The 19,450-nt window shown below is 41.6% G+C and overlaps 2 protein-coding genes and 1 pseudogene across 2 annotated transcripts; 2 read left to right on the plus strand and 1 right to left on the minus strand.

Moving 5' to 3' along the window:
- Window positions 1-292: 292 nt before the first annotated feature.
- Window positions 293-6,657, plus strand: LOC136486212 (alpha-L-arabinofuranosidase 1-like). The gene is made up of 18 exons (XM_066483080.1): window positions 293-655; window positions 1,136-1,363; window positions 1,499-1,553; window positions 1,746-1,942; window positions 2,311-2,432; window positions 2,513-2,660; window positions 3,040-3,109; window positions 3,425-3,570; window positions 3,658-3,703; window positions 3,781-3,833; window positions 4,350-4,494; window positions 4,682-4,800; window positions 4,913-4,984; window positions 5,361-5,464; window positions 5,655-5,711; window positions 5,806-5,998; window positions 6,081-6,224; window positions 6,374-6,657. The coding sequence occupies exons 1-18, from the start codon at window positions 653-655 to the stop codon at window positions 6,494-6,496; spliced, it is 2,025 nt and encodes a 674-aa protein (XP_066339177.1). The 5' UTR covers window positions 293-652; the 3' UTR covers window positions 6,497-6,657.
- A 102-nt stretch (window positions 6,658-6,759) lies between these two features.
- LOC136486213 (uncharacterized) lies at window positions 6,760-7,765 on the minus strand. The gene is made up of 2 exons (XM_066483081.1): window positions 7,688-7,765; window positions 6,760-7,460 (listed from the first exon to the last, which is right to left on the minus strand). The coding sequence occupies exon 2, from the start codon at window positions 7,364-7,366 to the stop codon at window positions 6,779-6,781; it is 588 nt and encodes a 195-aa protein (XP_066339178.1). The 5' UTR covers window positions 7,367-7,460; window positions 7,688-7,765; the 3' UTR covers window positions 6,760-6,778.
- Window positions 7,766-9,891: 2,126 nt separating this feature from the next.
- LOC136487990 (uncharacterized) lies at window positions 9,892-11,027 on the plus strand (annotated as a pseudogene).
- The last annotated feature ends 8,423 nt before the right edge of the window (window positions 11,028-19,450 follow it).

Below are 19,450 nucleotides of genomic sequence, written 5' to 3' on the forward strand. Positions count from 1 at the left end.
AAACATCTACGTTGTACTATTTGTTTGGCCGCCACATTCTCCTATAATTTGATCTCACATTAACTGTTTTATATGCTTTTTGCTTATTCAGTTTTGGTAGCATATCTCATATATGCAGTGATGTAATTATTTTATTTTTAAAGAAGTAAAGCAATAGGCCAAAACCCTTCTTAACGACGACTACTCGTTTCGATGATTATCAACGAAAATATAAACAGTACCACTAGCGCCCGTGAACAAATATACACTCTGACAGCATGGGTCACGCGCGGGGTGGGCCCCACGTGCCCGTGGGCGCGCGCGGGCGACAGACAGGACAGCCACCGCCGAACGAAGTGGCCCGCTCCGGCAAGCAACTGCGGCCGCGCCGCGCCGCGACCTGGGCGCTTTTTTCCCCCGTCCGGCCGTCCCCGTCCGTCGCCGCGGCGTGACCCGATCAGAATCCGACGCGCGCCCCGCACACACCGCTTGCGTGGCTTCCGTAGCCCGCAGCCGCAGGCACACTTCCCTGCCTTCAAAGCCATTGCTAACCGCTTCCTCTGCCCTTCTCTACTTAAGCGCGAGCGGGCACGCCTCCCGGGCTCTCCTCCTCCTATGCCCTGCCCTGCACTCGCAGCCTGGGAGCTCGCATCTTCCTTCGGATGGTGGATGCATGGTGAGAAACCCTCTAAAGACCCTGTCTTTCGTGTTCCTCCTATTTTTTGTATTCGGATTTGGGGCTCATGACTTGTTTGATGGAATGCCCAGCTCAGGAGAATTTTGCTAAATGCTTAATCTTTGCGTAGTTGTGCTTTGTCTGGTGAAATAATTACACCGTTTTAAATAAAGGCAGCTCTTCTTTTTTTTATTCCAAGTGCCTGCAGCCTGCACATCTCCTGCATGACGAAACAATAAGCGTCATTCTAATTTCAGTCGCACAGATGAGTGCGGGTGTAGCTTAAACGTGTAATGTTCTGGCATCTATCTAGTAGTTATTGCATATGTGTGTAATATATAGCGGTGCAGCGGTTTTCTAATCTGATGAACGTGCAGCGGTTTTCTAATCTGATGAACGTGTCAAGACTCGAGTTGCTTGTGCTTATCGGTTTCCACCTAACTCTAATGTCCTATGATTATATCTGCCTTCTTCTCTCAGGTGTTCGGTAGACACACCTGCTCAACTAGAGTTGACAAGTGGAAGCGTATGGGTACCAGCAAGGACGCGGTCCCTCGTGCCATCCTCTGTTTCTTGTTTCTGCTCTGCTTAGGCTGCAAATGCCTGGCATCAGAATTAGAGGCCACCCAGACGGTGACCCTCGCGGTCGATGCCTCGCCACAGCTTGCTCGGAAGATCCCTGATACACTATTTGGAATATTCTTTGAGGTGAGGCGGTGATTTCTTGGTACACAATGGCCTTATTGATCTGCTAAAAGATTTATCACATGTAACTGGAATAATCCAAATGCACTCCGTGTTCCATTACTGTGTTCTCGCATAACAAGGTTGCTGTTACTGTAGGAGATCAACCATGCAGGAGCTGGTGGCATATGGGCTGAACTTGTTAGCAACAGAGGTAATTGAGCCATGCCTGATTTTACATGTCCTTGTTTTGAGCGTAACTCTAAAAATTTCTGAAAACGATAAATACAAAAATTATTCTGAGGACAAGCTTGAATAGATCATAATAGGCCTTTTCCTTTCTGAAGCTTCTGCCAAATATCGAGCCTGGATTTATGCATAAACAGCGTCTGCATTTATGCTGCAGGGTTTGAAGCTGGAGGCCTCCATACTCCATCAAACATTGACCCATGGTCCATCATTGGAGATGACTCTTCTATATACGTGGAGACTGATCGGACATCATGTTTCAGTCGAAACATCATTGCTCTGAGGATGGAGGTCCTTTGCGATAACTGTCCTACTGGTGGTGTTGGTATTTACAACCCGGGGTTCTGGGGCATGGTATGACTTTTATCATATGTTGCCTGTTCAGATCAGTATGACAAAAGGATAATTTCGTAAAAACTATTTAGTTAATGTCAATAATCTATATGATATTTGTTATTGCGCAATGCAATGATGCTGCGGGATTTGGTTTAATCATAACTTCATAAGTAACTAGCAATGCCAATATCCAAAAGCAGAGTAGCAATATAGCTGTAGAAGCAGAGTTAGGAATTACAACAGTCAGAGCTCCACTGTTTTATTTGGATTGTTCTGGTAGTGTTACTTTTCAGGTTCTGATATTAGACAGATCTGCAGTACATGCTCTTTTTTCCTACCTTTTCCACTTTTATGTTTTGTATAATGTTACCTTTTTCAACTTACAGAACATAGAAGATGGAAAGGCCTACAATCTTGTTATGTATGTTAAGTCACCAGAAGCAACCGACTTGACAGTTTCACTAACAAGCTCTGATGGGTTGCAAAATCTGGCTTCAGCTACAATAACGTTAGTATCTTTTTCTCGGTATCAGGACAAGTGTCAATATTTGGTTGCTCACGATATCTGAAAGGATTGCACTGCTGCAGAGTTTCCGGCGAATCAAATTGGACAAAAGTGGAGCAAAAGTTGGTTGCTAAAGGAACCAATAGAACCTCAAGGCTTCAAATAACAACTAACAAGAAAAGAGTTGTCTGGTTTGATCAAGTATCACTCATGCCTGAAGACACATACAAGGTATATTACATTGTTGTTCTTGATTCCGATAGTGGAAGACACAAATAAGAACAATAAAACACCTGTATGAAATATTAATAACTAATATTTATTTTCAGAAATACAATAATTATGTCACATTTCCATGAAATCTTGGGCTGGTTACCTCGATCATGTGCAAGTGGCAGCCACTTGGCAACAATATTTTAAGAGCAGGAATAGTAGAGATCCTGCTCACTACTTTGGTTTGTTTGATGAATCTAATCACCAATAAATGTTTCTGATCAATAGCCTGTTTTGCTGAATTTATATGTTGGTTCTTCTGTTTAGTTTACTCAATGTTTGTCATGCAAGGGTTGACCTGAGTATTTAACAACAATGCTTCTCTGCATACACACAGGGACATGGCTTTCGCACAGAACTTATATCCATGATTTTGGATTTAAAACCACGATTCTTGAGATTTCCTGGTATGCTCTGTGTTTTCTTATTTAGATAGAATCAGGTTCTTGATGCTAAGACATATATGATATATTGCAATATCTTAATACATTTAGAGATAATGGACTGCTGCAGAGAAGGGCAGGCCTGGTGCGGTGGTGAGAGCTGTCTCACTGAGTCACCAGGTCACGGGTTCGAAGCAGCCTCTCCGCAGATTTTGCAGGGGGAAGGCTTGCCTCGGTTTTTCCCTTCCCCAGACCCCACTCATGTGGGAGCCTCCGGCACTGGGTCTGCCCCTTTTTTTATTTAGAGATAATGGACTAGATTGCATGATACTATTGTAGGAGGCTGCTTTGTAGAAGGTGAGTGGTTAAGAAATGCCTTTAGGTGGAGAGAATCTATTGGTCCATGGGAAGAGAGACCTGGACACTTCGGGGATGTTTGGCATTACTGGACTGATGATGGCCTTGGATACTATGAATTTCTTCAGGTGCCAGTTTAAACTGCTTCCATTCGACCTTTCCTTCCCTGTTGTTGCCCTCACTAACAACAATTAGCTCTGAAAAATACATCAAAGCTTGCGGAGGACCTGGATGCTGAGCCAATCTGGGTATTCAACAATGGTAATTGTTTTCAGGTTTGTTAAACCTTTATCACTGTTGGCTTCTTAATTGACAGAAAGTTCCCTCTTGTAACTCAGGAGTCAGCCACAATGATGAAGTTGATACTGCTGCTATTACTCCATTTGTAAAGGTATGTTTTGACTCCGTAGTTATTTCTCTAGCATACTAAACATTTCTTGGTATAGAGGCAGAAGAGTCTTCACAAATTTAAAGCATCATACTTTCTCAACAATGGGTGCAAATTACCATTGTATATCAGAACATTAGATGTTGTAATAGCATTTCATTTTTTTGTGAGTAAGTAAGCATATCTCAAGATTAAAAACTTCATTGTCCATGATGAGAACAGTTACATATTATTAGTTTTGAATAATTATAAAGTTATTTCTTTTTCAAGAATGCTGAAAACTATATGATGGTGGACTTGATCCTTTACTTTTTAATTCAGGTCACAACTTCACATGCAGAGATGATGCTTGCTTGAGTTTTACATTCGGTTTTACCAAGATTATCCATGAACTAACCTTTTCTGTTTATATGAATAGCACCAAACTCAATAAGATACCTTATATCTTTCATAAACTTATGTACTTTTTATACTCATAATTGTAGCTTCTTCTTTATGGAACTGTTTGTCTTTCTACAGGATGTATTGGACAGTATAGAATTTGCAAGGGGGAGTGCAAATTCAACATGGGGCTCTGTTAGGGCTGCAATGGGGCACCCTGAACCATTCCCAGTGAAATATGTTGCGATTGGAAATGAAGATTGTGGGAAAAAATTTTACCGCGGTAAATTTACCATCTACATTTTTGTACATCCTTTGGCAGTTTCTAACCAACCTCTCTTCACTAGCAAAGAAACTTAATTAAATTGAACATATCTCCCAGTGGTAGTTAACATGGAAAATACTTGCTAAAATCTGTTGTAACCTACTTTTTGTTTCATGGCATGATATTCTCATTTTTTGTTGATCAGGTAACTACTTGAAGTTCTACAATGCTATAAGACAGGCCTACCCAGACATTCAAATGATTTCAAACTGCGATGGTTCATCTACACCACTTGATCATCCTGCTGATTTATATGACTTCCATGTAAAGTTCTTGCTGCAAGTCTATTTGTCTCAGTTTTCTGTCTTCATCCTGCAGTTCTGTTTAATTATTTATTTGCCTTCTCTTAAATTTCAGTGGTGCTTCTTTTTTCTAGGTCTATACTGATTCTAAGACTTTGTTCAACATGAAGAGCACATTTGACAGAACATCTCGTAGTGGGCCCAAGGTAAGTTTCGATTTCACAATGAAGATTCTTGTGAAGAAGCCCTCTTTCATGAGTAGCATTTACATTGTATTTGGGATTTCTTGACATTTCTCTTGGGATGTTCTTAGGATAATATGAAATGAGTCCTCTTTTTCTTGTAGAATATTTGTGCATAACGCTTGAGAGAGATAGAGAGGATACAATTCTTCTAGGTGTTGTGAGTTGTGATCCTAACTGACAATGAGGAACACATATATGTGGGGCCAATGTGATCTGTGATGTTATTTCCATGTTCTGGGGACTGTCAAGAACTTCATTGATTTTCTTGCTTAGTTACATTGACGTCACCATATTCTGTTTTGACAGTAAATATCTTCTGGATATGATTCAAATGCAGGCTTTTGTAAGTGAGTACGCTGTTTGGAGAGGTGATGCAGGTAGAGGAAGTCTTCTTGCTTCATTAGCAGAAGCTGCTTTCCTTACTGGACTGGAGAAGAATAGGTGATCTCTCCTTTTTTGAAATTTTTTGTTGTAGGTTACCTGATGATCAAACCCGAGTCTTTGCAGATGAATTTTAGATGTTATATTTGCTCGTTGAGTCACATGACCTGAAAGAATTCTGCCTGCTCTAGTCTCTTTACGAAGATAATCTTTACAGTGAGTTGATGACCTTTGTTTTTCTTCTTTGCAGTGACATTGTTTACATGGCAAGTTACGCGCCACTGTTCGTAAACAACAATGACCAAACGTTAGTACATATGGCCTTACACTTTTCCCACTGTTTCTCGTCGTGTTCTTGTCAATCCAACATTGTGATAGTTCTGTTGGGATAAATCAATCAGGTGGAACCCGGACGCTATCGTCTTCAACTCCTGGCAACATTACGGCACTCCTAGTTACTGGATGCAGACGCTTTTCCGCGAGTCTAGTGGTGCTATGTTACATCCAACTACAATCAGCTCCAGCTACTCTGGTTCGCTCGCAGCGTCTGCGATTACATGGCAGGACTCGGAGAACAGCTTCCTAAGAGTAAAGGCAAGTAAAACAATTTCCTTGCATACATCCTGCATATGAGGGAACTACAAACTTGTATTGATCTCAGAAAGCTCCTGTGCAGGTTATAAACTTTGGGTCAGATGCTGTGACCCTGACAATCTCCACGAGTGGACTCCAGGCCAGTATCAACGCTCTGGGATCAACCGCCACTGTTCTCACATCAGCAAATGTGATGGACGAAAACTCCTTCAGTAACCCAACCAAGGTAAATTTGCCCCCTTGTTTGTGCTTATTACCTGTGTCTGAATGATCACATGCCTCAAAGCATGTTTGCGCTCTGTTTTCGATTTCAATCTTGTGTTTTCTGAGATCCCATCTGAATGCGAAACCTGGCGGTGAACAATTGCGCTGCAGGTTGTGCCGGTGAAGAGCGGTCTGAGCAATGCTGCAGGGGAGATGCAGGTCACGCTAGCTCCTCACTCCTTCAGCTCGTTCGATCTCGCTCTGGTTCAGTCCAAACTTGTCGCCGAGATGTGAGCTAGGCTGGTGGCAGGTACTCTACACTAGGAGTATATATAAAAGGTGTGATACGCAAATGCCAGCAGCTACAGGGGTTGTTGTTAGCATCTTGAACACAGGGCTTTGTATTGTGTAATAACATGATGCAGTAAATAAAAATCACATCAGGTTTTCTTTGCTTTGTATTGTGTCACGCCATTTTCAATTAGTTTTTTCACTCATTTTATTATTATGATTTTCCCCTAAAAAACAGCAGTCTACAGCAACATTTTCTCCCTATATACTACGAAGAAGCCCTCTTCATTTATTAGCATAGACCTCGCCGAGCAGCGCGACGGCGAGCTTGGCGAGCATGAACGCGTTCTGGTTCTCCGCCGTCACCGGCGACGCCACCTTGCTCCTCCGGAACCCGTCCTCGCACTGCTTGGCCGCGGCGGCGGCTTCCTCCAGGCACCTCGTCGCCTCGCCCTTCCTGACGCCCCGGACGGCGGCTGCGCAGCCGGGCTGCCTCCGCACCGTGCCGCCGTACAGCGCCTGGCACGACCGGAGGCAGCGCGCTGTGGCCTCGTCGCCACCGTCGTCTCTGCCACCGGCGCCGGCGCCGCTGTCCCGGAGCAGGCCGTCGATCTTGGCCGCCGTGGCGGTGACGTTGGCCGCGAGGAGGTCAGCGGCGATGACGGAGTAGGCCTGGTAGTCCATGCAGTGGCTGATGCTCCGGCCGTCGGAGCCGAGTGCCGCCAGGCAGAACTGCACGTCGAAGAACTGGCTCCCGCCGCCCACCGTCTTGCATGCGGGGAGCGCGCATGGGAGCTCAGCCGGCTCGGCGTGAGCTCCGGCGAAGAAGAGAGCAAAGAGCAAAATGCTGGCAGTCGCGGTGGCGGCTGCCATGGCCGTTTTTAAGGTGGATTCTTTTGTTCTCACTCAGGCCCTATGTATGTGAGTGAGATGGGGATGGGTGGCAGAAGGATTTTATACAGAAAGACTGGGGCGCGTTTAGTTGGTATTTTTTTTTGCTACTGTAGCACTTTCACTTGTATTTGATAATTAGTGTCTAATTATGGACTAATTAGGTTTAAAAGTTTTGTCTCGCGATTTCTCACCCAACTGTGCAATTAGTTTTGTTTTTCGTCTACATTTAGTACTCTATGCATGTGTCGTAAGATTCGATGTGATATTTTAGGGTAAAAATTTTTGGAATCTAAACAGGGCCTAGCTTCAACTTGTGTCAACTGTCAACTAGAATTTGTGATGCAGAAAAATCATTAGTTACTACCAACTTATGTGCACACATTTTTATAAGCATTGAATCACTCTGTTCGCTTGTTGGTTTCAGCCAGCACAAACTAGTCAGCCAACAGTATTTTCCTCTCACAACAAATCAGCACCAGCCAACCTAAACTAGCCCAGAAACCAACCAACGAACAGGCCGAATATCTTTGACCAGAAATCACAGTAGGTAGCAGGTGGCAGAAGGTGTTGACCACTTGGCTAGCAGGCGATGAGGAGAATGGCCAAATGTAGTGCCATGCCTTACCAGTCTATCACAAATTTAGCAGGAGTATTTATTGTGATAAAAAAATACTTATCACATTCTATTTTACATTAAAGCCTCGGTCACAAATAAATCGACTTCTATACTTGCCGTAAGCTAAACTTTTTTAAGTTTGATCAAATATATTAAAAAGAGCATAAATATTTATGGCGTCAAACTAGTATCATTAATATACCATGAGATATATTTTTATAATGTTAATTTGTTGTCGTAAATATTGATGCTCTTTTCTATAAAGCTAGTCAAACTTATCAAGATTGACTTAAGACAACTCTAGAAGTTGATTGATTTGGGAGCAGATAGAATATCTTAATACATGTTTTTTTTACCAAAATGGTTTTTAAAAAATATGTCCTACAATAATTTAAATTATGGCATGCACTAGTTAAAAATGGCATAATGGACATCTTATCTGTGACTTATACAATTACAAATAGTTGAGCCTTTTTCTGCGAATAAAATAGTTAAGCCTTTAACTAGGTGGAATATTTTTCCTTTAAAATAAACTTTTTTAATCATGATGGAACATTTTTCAAGGCTGTGGATAATTGTTTATTTTAGTATAGAAGAAACACTATATTTGCAAAGAAAAAATCATTTCTAGCAAAAGAAAATAGATTTTGAAATCCACGGCGTGACTACTACCAAAGGAAAGAGAGAGAGAGAGAGAGAGAGCGCAAGCTTGAGCCCAAAATAAGAACACGACCAAGATGGCATCTAAAGAGCATCTCCAATAGTTCAAAAAAGCAATTGGTATATCAATGAGTTTTCAAGAGGCTAAAAAAGAGTTGGGAGCATATTTGTTGGGTTCCTCCAATAGATTTCAAAATCTAGACCATAAAATATATATAGAAGATAATTTTGTATCAGAAATCCTAGACTATTTTAAAATCATCCTAAGCAATTTTATATTTTATTTCTCTCTTATATATTTGAATTAGGAACCATGTCCTACATTTTATTCTTCCCCACATCCTTCCACCTTTAGACTGGCGGAAGGATACGCGCACGTATTTATCCGCACGATTGGATTGTTTTCCCAAGTGCGGAAAGATTGGGGGTTAAGATAGGGAGTTGTTGGAGAGCAGTTTTTTTTTTAAATCTTGCTAGAAAAATCTAGATTGGGAGTATGTTTTGAAAACTCTAGAATTCTTTCTAAAACTCACTTTCTAAATAATTACTTGGGGAGCCATTTGCATAAAAATCGTTTAATAAATCTTTTCACTCGTCGACAACTTTTTATATCTGGTACACACTTTAGAGAGTCATTCTTGCTTTCTATCCTTGGCTAACGATAAATCCGGAACAGAGGATTACTATCTTGCCAAACTAGGAGAAACTGTCGAAGGTCATTTTTTTAATCAAAATCTCTATTTCTAACCATTAGAAATGATACAAAGAGTCTCTTGGAGTTGCTCATCCCAAATATGACATGAATATTCTCTAGGTGGGATGACTCTATCCCACCGGTCCAATAAATACTATGAAAAATAGAATCATCTCTTTAACCAAACACTATCTAAATAAACACATTTCTATATCGTGCGTAGACCTTTTTTTCGATTGAAAATAAACCATGTGTGCTAGGATAAGAAAAGGAGAAGAACGTTATTAGAAAACAATTTGGTGATCTGCGATGTGGGCGTGTACCTGCCGCCAGTCGCATATGTGATTTATTTTGCGATCGAACACACACAACAAAAAGAAATCATGTAAAAATGGAAAACAAAAGAAAAACGTATGATCCTGTACTACATGGGCCGGCCTGTAAACGCTGTGTTTTTGCGTTTTCATCAGGAGCCAGTGTTCCGTTGCGAGAAATTCCGCAATCGGCCACTCCTCACAGGCTCGCAGTCACAGCATGGCCGACTCGCCACCGCCACCGCCGCCGCCGCCGCCGCCACCCGCTCCCACCACCACCACCATAACCGCGCTCAGTGATGACCTTCTCCTCGAAATCTTTCTGCGCCTCCCCGCCGTCACGAGTCTCGCCCGCGCGGCTTTCGCCTGCCGCACATTTCTCCGCGCCGTCCGCTCCTCCCCCGCCTTCCGGCGCCGCTTCCGTGAGCTCCACGCACCGCCGCTCCTCGCCCTCTTCCTGCCGCCCTACAAGAACACCATCGTCCCTGCAGCTGCAGGCAAGAGCAGCGACATCGCTGCCGCCTTCGAAGGTCTACTCCATGACTCCGACGCCTCCGAGCCCGCGTGGCGGAGCGATACCGAGATCCTCTACGTCGACGGGTACGCCACCTTCGTCAGCCGTGCCACTGACAAATGCGCCCGCTACAACCCGTACTCGCGGGCCCTGAACATCTACCCCAGCGACGTCAACAACGCCTTCCTTGAGTTCCACACGCTCTCCCCCGACGGCGAGGAGCAGCGGCCGTCCCGCGTGGTCTGCGTCCACCGGGACCGCGCGTGGCCGTCTTCTCGTCGCACACCATGGAGTGGCAGGTCGTCTTGCCGGAGATGGACACCGGGGGGCTGCTGGTTGACGATGACAGATACGCCACTGGCACGGTTGTCAATGGCTTCGTCTGTTGGGTACACAAGGGGGAGGGATGCATCCTCGTGCTCAACACCGCGTCATTGCAATTCTCTCGGATGGATTTACCACCGCTCTGGAAAGTGTCATCCTCAATGTTTCAGCTTGGTCACACCAAGGATGGGAAGTTCTGTGTCGTCAATGTACTGCAATGCATGCTTTCTGTTTGGCTCTGGGCAGCCGACGATGATGGTGTCGAGAGATTCATGCTGCACAAGACGTTCTCATTGCGCTCAAATGTCAGTGAGATCACCGAGTGTTCAGAAGACGCTGATGTTCGGATGCGGCCTATGGTGGTTATCAATAGCTTTGTATACCTATCTCTAATTATTGACCACTGTGGACCCTCGCTCTCCTGAGTGGTTCCTATCCTTCTGCCTAGAAACAGATGAGGTGAATTTGCTCCATAAGGAAAGCCACAGTATTTGGTGCTCAGTTGATCCCTACATCATGGTTAGCTGGCCGTCTATCTTCTTTGATACATGGCAAGGTGAGCCTATGCCTATGTCTTTGATACACAATAAGATATGTTTCTTCCCTCAATTGTAGGCATTTTGCATCACATGAGAGTATTGGGTTAATATATTGTTGTGGAGCACTGCCATCGGCTTTCAGGTTTAGATGAAGTAACGTGAATAAACTTTAACTTGTAGCAGGGGAGCCCAATTGCTGGCTGTATACATTAGCATGAGGGTTTGTGTACGTTATATGATACCAAAAGGTTTTGAAATGCTGTATTGACGATATTTGAGGCTGAAATTCTTAGTCCACTTACTCTATAATGCTAACCAATATGAGATGGCAGAGCTGTATTCAAGGGTATTTTATCTTCTTTCAGTTTCATTTGTTATGTAAAAGCTAAATAAATAGATCTGTATCATTAGAATCTATTGCCCTGCCAGCTGCCACAAATTTCTTTTCTATGCAAAATCTTACAGTACTTATATGACTATGGCTGTGTTTAGTTCGCGAATTTTGGGAATTTGGCTACTGTAGCAATTTCGTTTTTATTTGGCAATTATTGTTCAATTATGGACTAATTAGGCTCAAAACGTTCGTCTCGCAATTTCCAACCAAACTGTGCAATTAGTTTTTTTTTCGTCTACATTTAATACTCCATGCACGTATCGCAAGATTCGATGTGATGGCTGCTGTAGCACTTTTTGGGAAACTTTTTGGGAACTAAACAAGCACTATGTATGAGTTCTCTTTATGTCACAGGAGGATTCGGAAGCCGGAGTTACAGGACACATTTCTGAAGATGATGGTCCCATTGGCAGTTTGGCACAGAAGAAGCTTCCCCAGTCCTTTTCACCGCGTTGCAATCATTCAAAGAAAAATTGATTGATGATGGCAACTCGAATTTCGCAGAGATAGATTCCTTCTTACTTGATGATGAAAGGAACTCTCTTCTAAACAGAATCGCTACTTCAGAGTCAGGATTAGCGGCTGCAACAGACCATGTCTTGAGAATACGTACTGAATCGAATAGCATGAATGGGATGGAACTCGTTACTTCAGAGTCAGAATTAGCTGCTGCAAGAGACCGCGTCTTGAGACTAGGTACTGACTCTGATAGCATGGAAGGGATGGAAAAGAGTGAGCTGCTGGCAAATGAGCAAGGTAATGTTGGGTAGAGTCTGTTCCCGCTTCTTTACTAGGTGACCCTGGTCCTGGCGTCTCCCTTGTCGAGCTTTTGTTGAGATGTGTTGTGAAGGAAGGATGAAGTCATTATTTGCTTAGTAGTTTGGTTTCATGTTCCAGGTCTGTTGACTGTAGCTATCAGTACCTATGTCTAGTTGGCAAGAAACTTATTATCTGCATGCAGTAGTATTAAGTGTCATCGTCAGTAGGTCTGTTGAGTGTAACTACGGTAACTCAGTACCTATGTGACTATCTAGTTAGCAAGAAACTTATCTGCTTTAAAAAAAAGGGCGTACCCTGCGAGGTCTGGGGAAGGGTGTTAGTGGCGAGCCTTATCCTCGCCTGTGCAATGTGAGGAGACCGCGACTCGAACCCGGGACCTTCCGGTCACAGGCGGTAAGACTCTACCGCTTGCACTAGGCCCGCCCTTCAAGAAACTTGTCTGCTTTAATGCAGTAATATTCAGTGTTATCGTCTGTATGTGTTAGGTGTCATTGATGTGCATTGTTGAATGAGAGAATTCTGTATTTGGCACCGAAACAAATCACTCTTCCGTATTTGGCACTGAAAATTTTGATCTTCCTTATCTAGCATCAACTTGAAAATTTCTTCCGTATATGACACTTCCGTCCATTTAATGCAGTAACGATGTCAAATGCCACCTAAAATGACATATATGCCCTTCTATGTACCAACAACATATAGTGCCAGATAGGAAAAGAATAAATGGACATAATGTCAAATAAAGAAAGCACAAATATACTTGTGAATGAAACATAGCATTTTGATAATTGAAGAGTGGCAATAACAATCAATAAATTTGATGCACAAGCTTCATAAATCTAACCACATTGTCAGCATACTTAAAAAACAAAAAAATGTAAACATCTTGCACACCTCACATTAGCTCAACAAATCCATACAATAGGAGTCTAAGTTCATATGTCTATGTTCATAAATATGCATACATTATCAGGTTCATAAACATAAACACATGAAGGTTCATACATAGGGGGTCTAAGTTCATATTATAGAATAGCAGGTTCATCATACACACATCAGTTGCACTACATTATAGTTTATAGAGCACATGCCTTACACATTGCCAAGCACATCTACATAGAGAATCACAAGCTCAACCTTCTCTTGCTTCTTGTGCTATTTGCAGGACTAGCAAGCTTAGCTATTTTGTTTTTGGTGCCCATTACAGGGCTATCAAGTGGTAGCATATGAAATTTTTTTCAGGTTTAAAGCAAGCTGTTTCTTGGTCCTTTTAGCCTTCTCCTTTGTTGGAGAATGAAACTCGGTGGAAATTGGCTCGGGTTGATTGGAGCCGCTTCTTGACCTGCACATGTACATATATCGAAGTTGAATTTAGATGTAACAACAACAGGAAGAACTACCATATCAAATGTAACATGTTACCTTTTTATGCTCTAGAGATGGAGTTACCATGTTTCTCATTTTTCTTGCTTGTAATCTCCATGCTTTGGCTATGGTGAGAGAAGATTGGTAATTAGGTTCTCTAATTAGATTGGAAACCATGTTTCATTAAATAAAATACAAAAGAGATCTTAATACCAGTTTGAACTCTTTGAAGGTCCAGATGTAGAGTAAGGCTTTTTTTCTCTTCTTCTTACTTGTTATCTTCTTAATTGGAGACTTCTTAGTTGTAGTTCCCAAGCTTTGACTATGTTATCAAACAATATAATTACAAATCAGCACAGGTGAGCAGATTTTGTACATAGAAATCAGCACAAGTGAGCATATTTTATAATTAGAAATCAGCACAAGTGAGCACAAGTAAGCAAATTTTGTACTTAGAAATTTACAAGTGAGCAGATTTTATACACACAAATCAGCAAAAGTAATCAGATTTTGCACAAGTTCATAGATTTTGCACAAGTGAGCACATTACCTAGGTGGAAAAGACATAGATAGCACTGGTACTTCATCCTCTAAAGGCATAATATAACTTTGAGCATATTTTGTAGTCTTTGCCTTCTTCTTTCGTGGTCCTCTACATTGAGCAATAAGAGATTAGTAAGTGGGTTGTAGCAAATTTTTTGATGCAGCAAAATATGAACACATTTCTTACCTCACAGCCTTCATAACTTCAATGTCAACCGGGTTGCCTTTCTTGTAATTGTGCCAATGATGCCCATAGTCCAGGCAAATAGGACACTGGTGCTGGCCCTTTCTTTTTTTTCTCAGTGCCACCTTTATGCCTCTCAGTTTTAGGCCTACCAGCTACGGGTGTCAATAGTGGGGGATGCATAAAAACCCCATGGGAAGATTTAGGCCATTGTGTCTTATCAATCATAGCAGGGTATTAGTTGGGCATAGGCTGCTCTAAATTTTTCAATGGAGTAGTAAGAGTCCACATGCATCTCTATTTTACCATTAGCAAGAGCTGACCAGAAACTTGCCACTCTCGACAATAACAAGTTCTATCTTCCAAGTTAACCACAAATCTAAAGCCACTACCTCCTAGTGTAGTTATTTCAGCAACATGTGGTCCACATTCAAGCACTTCCAAGTTTAGTTCTCTACTCTTTTCATTAAGCTCCTTGATTATGTGTGGCAGAATCAATCCATCTAGTTTCTGTCCAATCTTCCTCCTTTGATGCCACTTCGTCATAACCATTTGCCTAATCTTGTCCATGAAGTCATCTAACTTCATGGATTTGTGAGGCTTGATCCAGTTGTTGAAGCTCTTTGTCAAATTGTTTGTAACATAGTCAACTTTGCATATGGTCAAGAACTGACTCCTAGTCCACAACTTTTTGTGGCATTGCCTTAGATAATCTGTTGCGGCTAGCCTAGCCACCTCCATTGCTGCCCAATGTTTCTCAAATAAATAGGAGTTCCATGAGTATGCTGCAGGCCAAAGATGGTCATCAAATGCCTTCCCATGGAATTTCTTCTTTAAGTTTGACACCAAGTGAAACATGCATTCTCTATGTTCAGCTTGTGGAAACACTTCTGCTACCCCTGCCATCACAGCCTATCCAGCATGAGTGCATATGGCTAAACCCCTCGGTGATCCAATCGCCTCTCTAAGCTGACTCATGAACCATATCCAGTTATCATTTGTTTTAGAATCAAAGACTCCTAAAGCAACTAGATACAACCAATTATGTCCATCTACAGCAGATGCACTAGCCAATTGACCTTTGAATTTGCTTGTCAGAAATGTGCTATCTATTGCCAAATATGGCCTGCAACCACTAAGGAACCCTTCTATGCAAGGTTTCAAGGCAAAAAAAATCTTCTAAATCTGATTTCATCTGCAATAGTGTGATCATCAATAATTACTAAACTACCAGGGCAGCAGCTCTCAATTTGTGCCTTAAATCTGTACAAATTATCGAATCTGGAGTCCTAATCACCATATAGATGCTTTAATGCAAGGTTCTTACCATCAAATACTCTCTTGTAGTGGATGGTAACATTGTAGTGTCCTTTGAGCTTTTCTTGCAATGCACTTGCTCCTAGAGTTGCATCCTGTATGAGTCAGTCCTTCACCTTTTCACAAATCCAGTGTCTGGTGGCATTCCTCACTCTCTTCTTTCTTCTACTACTAGAGCAGCAATGAGCACTAGGGTTCTTTTTCACCTACACAAAAAGGCAAACATAGTAAATTAAATATACATATCAAGTTTGCAATAAAAGCAAGATGTGCAATTTTGAACAGTAGATAATTACCATTACTGTTATTCGATTAGCCGTTGTAGAAGCATGTATCCTCCATGGACAATTATCGGCTTCTTTCCTTGAACAATAAGCCCTCAACCGTTTTGGTCCACTTCTCTCTGTATTATACTCAAACTCAATTTTGATTGCATGCTACGAAAGAGCCAACTTAAACTCTGCCATATTGGGATACATACTACCTACTGTCATCGGAGGGTCTTCTTTGTCATATTCCACATGCGGTCCATGATTTGGATCTTTTTGCATCTCATCTTCTGTCATCTCATTCTCTGTCACCTCCTGTTCACTACCAAATTGTGCTTTATCTTCAGTTAATGGAACAGAGGTCTTCTCCTTCCCTTTATCAGAAGGGACAGCTACCACACGGTCTTCCTTTAAGTACATACCCTCCTCATCCACACCAACATGCTCATTGTTTGGTAATGGATTCATGAGATAGGTATCCAACTCTTGTTCTGTGTCGTCCTTATGTTGTGCTTCTCCTTCAAATTGCCATTCAGTGATAGGCTTGTAAGGTTCAGATGGATCACAATAAGTAATGAATATCTCGATGACCTTTTCCTTATGTTTACTGAACATTACCATCAGTTCTTGGTCTGAAGTTACTTCTGGAAAAGTTTTTAACTCAGCATCATAGTATTGCACATGTGGAACTTCCAAGTACCCCGGAGGATACTGTTGAACAATGGATTGAACAAGGTCCGTATAATTTGTGAAATCAGCATCCACAACCTTCTCCAAGCAAAAACATCTCACATCCTTTCTACTTTTCTTTGGATTGCCAAGAAGATGAATTTTGAGCAAGTAACTTGTATCTGTATCCATTCTGTGTGTCCAAACAACTACTACATGAGCATTTGTACGGTACAACTATTGCTACTAGATTGTACTGGAGATTAAGAGGATAAGATGAACTCACCCTTGTGACCATTCATGCTCTGCTGGTATTGCGGCGCCACTGTCCGAAGTCGGTGTTGTTGTTGCTGCTCCACTAGAACCATCGCCAGGGGAGGCCGCTCCACGGCCTCTACGCAAGGACCTCGCCTCGCCGCGCAGCATCCTAGAACCAGCCCCGGCGGGCGAGGCCGCCCCGCGAGATGGGGCCAGCGTCGGCCGGTGAGCCCGCCCCGCCGCCGTGTCCCCAGCCGGAAGCTCGGCCCGCTCCGCTGCTGCGACCCCTGCTAGACCCGCACGTCGATCTGCCACCATGGGGAGACCTCGGCTGAGGGACCGACGCCTCTAGCTGAAGGAAGGGCGCCGTGATTTCCTAGGCGCCGGCGGCCGACGGCTCCTCCGCCCCATCCTCATCTCCTCCGGCTTCCATCTAGGGTTTTTTTTTCACAGGAAGAGAAGACTGACCGGGGAAGAAAGGGAGCGAGTGTGCGAGTTTCGCCCGTAGCGACTGCCGAGCAGGTGTTTGCGACCAAATTAAATAGAGGGGTATTTTGGTACTTATCAAGAAAAACTGACATGGTCAAGGAAGTCAACCAACGGATAGATGGCCAAAATAGACGGAAGTGCCATATACGGAAGGAATTTTTAAGTTGATGCTAGATAAGGAAGTTCAAATTTTCCAGTGCCAAATATGGAAGAGTGGTTTGTTTCAGTGCCAAATACAAAATTCTCCCTTGTTGAATTTGCTTGAGTAGCCGTTCACTTTCGAGTATGGATCCACTGTGTTGATCTCCAGATTGGCATTAACATTATTAATTCCTGTTTGCTTGGTTTCGATCCTACATTGTCACACTGGTACTTTTATAGTGTTCAGCCATCTGTGCGCGCATCAAAGCAGAGCATTTCTTGAGAACGGAAACAGAGCAAGGTCTAGACGCTGCAGAAAGTAGAGCATTTCGTGGCTCCACTTGCACCTGGGGAATGGGCCCATGTAGTTGAACTGGTTTTCTTCTGTTACCTAGCCCAATGTGCAACTGCTTGCTTCTGTTTTCAAAAAAAAAAAAATCGAAGAGTTTTATCATGCAATGAACAAAATTAATTTTGTTGCAAAAAAAAAAAAAAATCTTGCTTCATAGATCTGAGAGAACATATAGGGAAATAGTAGCCTCTGAAATGGTCCCTCCTTTTGTAAATATACGACGTTTAGAGCAAACCAATTAATTCGAAAGTATTTGAAACCGGATGGAGCAGTTAGTTTTGAGTTTGATTCACATGCCTTATCAACCAGAACCCTCATTGATTTACTTATTGAAATATAAAAGTGAGACAAATCGCTATAGTTCTAAGTGCATGTTATTATTTGCTTTTCATTACTTATAAAGACATCCCTTAACTTTAAATAGTATTTCATCTATAAGTAAATTATTTAAATTTCATTTGTATCAATTATTGTATGATATCATAAGTTCCTAGTATTAAGATACTACAAATTTATGTATAGAAACATATAGAGTCTTTACCTAAAATTGAGATACTATAAAATTCAGGATATATGATAGGATACGATCCTAGGATCATACGATTGTAGGATAAGGATGAGGATACGACCTTGAGTCCAAAAACTATTAAACATTAAAGATAAATGAGGATATGAATGCTACATATTTGTTGATGATTTACCTTTTATATAAAATTTAAAAGCTAATTTGTTTTATAATGACCATCACATACATTATTAATTCTTGTTGCTTGGTTTTACTCATACATTGTCACACTGGTGCTTTTTACACTACTCCCTCAGTATCAAATAAATCAACTTCTATACTTCTCATAACTCAAACTTTTTAAAAGTTTAACCAAATTTATATAAAAAAGAGCATAAATATTTATGGCACCAATGCAAACTAGTGCCATCACGTGCCATAAATATTGATGCTCTTTCCTATAAATCTAGTCAAACTTATTAAGCTTGTCTTAAGATGAATCTAAAGTTGATTTATTTGGAAATAAATAGAGTATCTTAGTGTAGGAGTACTTTTTTTTACCAAAAATACCTTTATTATGTCTTGCAATAATTTAAATTATGGCATGTGGTAGTTAAAAAATGACATAATATATATCTTATCTTTGACTTAAGTGATAAAAATAGTTAAGCCCTTTTTACGAATAAAATAGTTAAGCCTTTAAATCTTTTTTTAATCACGGTGGAACATTTTTCAAGGTTGTGGATTACTCCCTCCAAGTTGGTAAAAGAAGTCGTTTTGGATAGCGACACGGTCTCCAAAGCATAACTTTGGCTTCTTATTTCTATAAAAATATTTATTGAAAAGTGATATATGTATTTTTTATGAAAGTATTTTTCAAGACAAATCTATTCATATGGTTTTCTTATTTCCAAACTCAACACCTTAAAAGTTATTCATGATTTATATTCTCAACGTTTGACTCAAACTTTGTCCAAAATGACTTCCTTTACCAACCTAGAGGGAGTACTATTTATTCTAGTATAGAAGAAATACTATATTTGCAGAAAGAAAATAATTTCTAGCAAAAGAAAAATAGATCTTCAAATCAGCGGCGTGACTACTACTAGTCGCATATACAATGCATAATATTCACT

This window comes from Miscanthus floridulus, chromosome 10 (assembly GCF_019320115.1).
Source record: "Miscanthus floridulus cultivar M001 chromosome 10, ASM1932011v1, whole genome shotgun sequence".
Lineage (NCBI taxonomy): Eukaryota > Viridiplantae > Streptophyta > Magnoliopsida > Poales > Poaceae > Miscanthus > Miscanthus floridulus.

Bases quoted from the DNA above. Each gene is read 5' to 3' on its own strand.
- LOC136486212 (XM_066483080.1), top strand. The intron at 1,554-1,745 runs GTAATTGAGCCA...TTTATGCTGCAG, and splicing joins TGAACTTGTTAGCAACAGAG to GGTTTGAAGCTGGAGGCCTC. The intron at 5,712-5,805 runs GTTAGTACATAT...TAAATCAATCAG, and splicing joins GTAAACAACAATGACCAAAC to GTGGAACCCGGACGCTATCG.
- LOC136486213 (XM_066483081.1), bottom strand. From the start codon at position 7,366: ATGGCAGCCGCCACCGCGACTGCCAGCATTTTGCTCTTTGCTCTCTTC.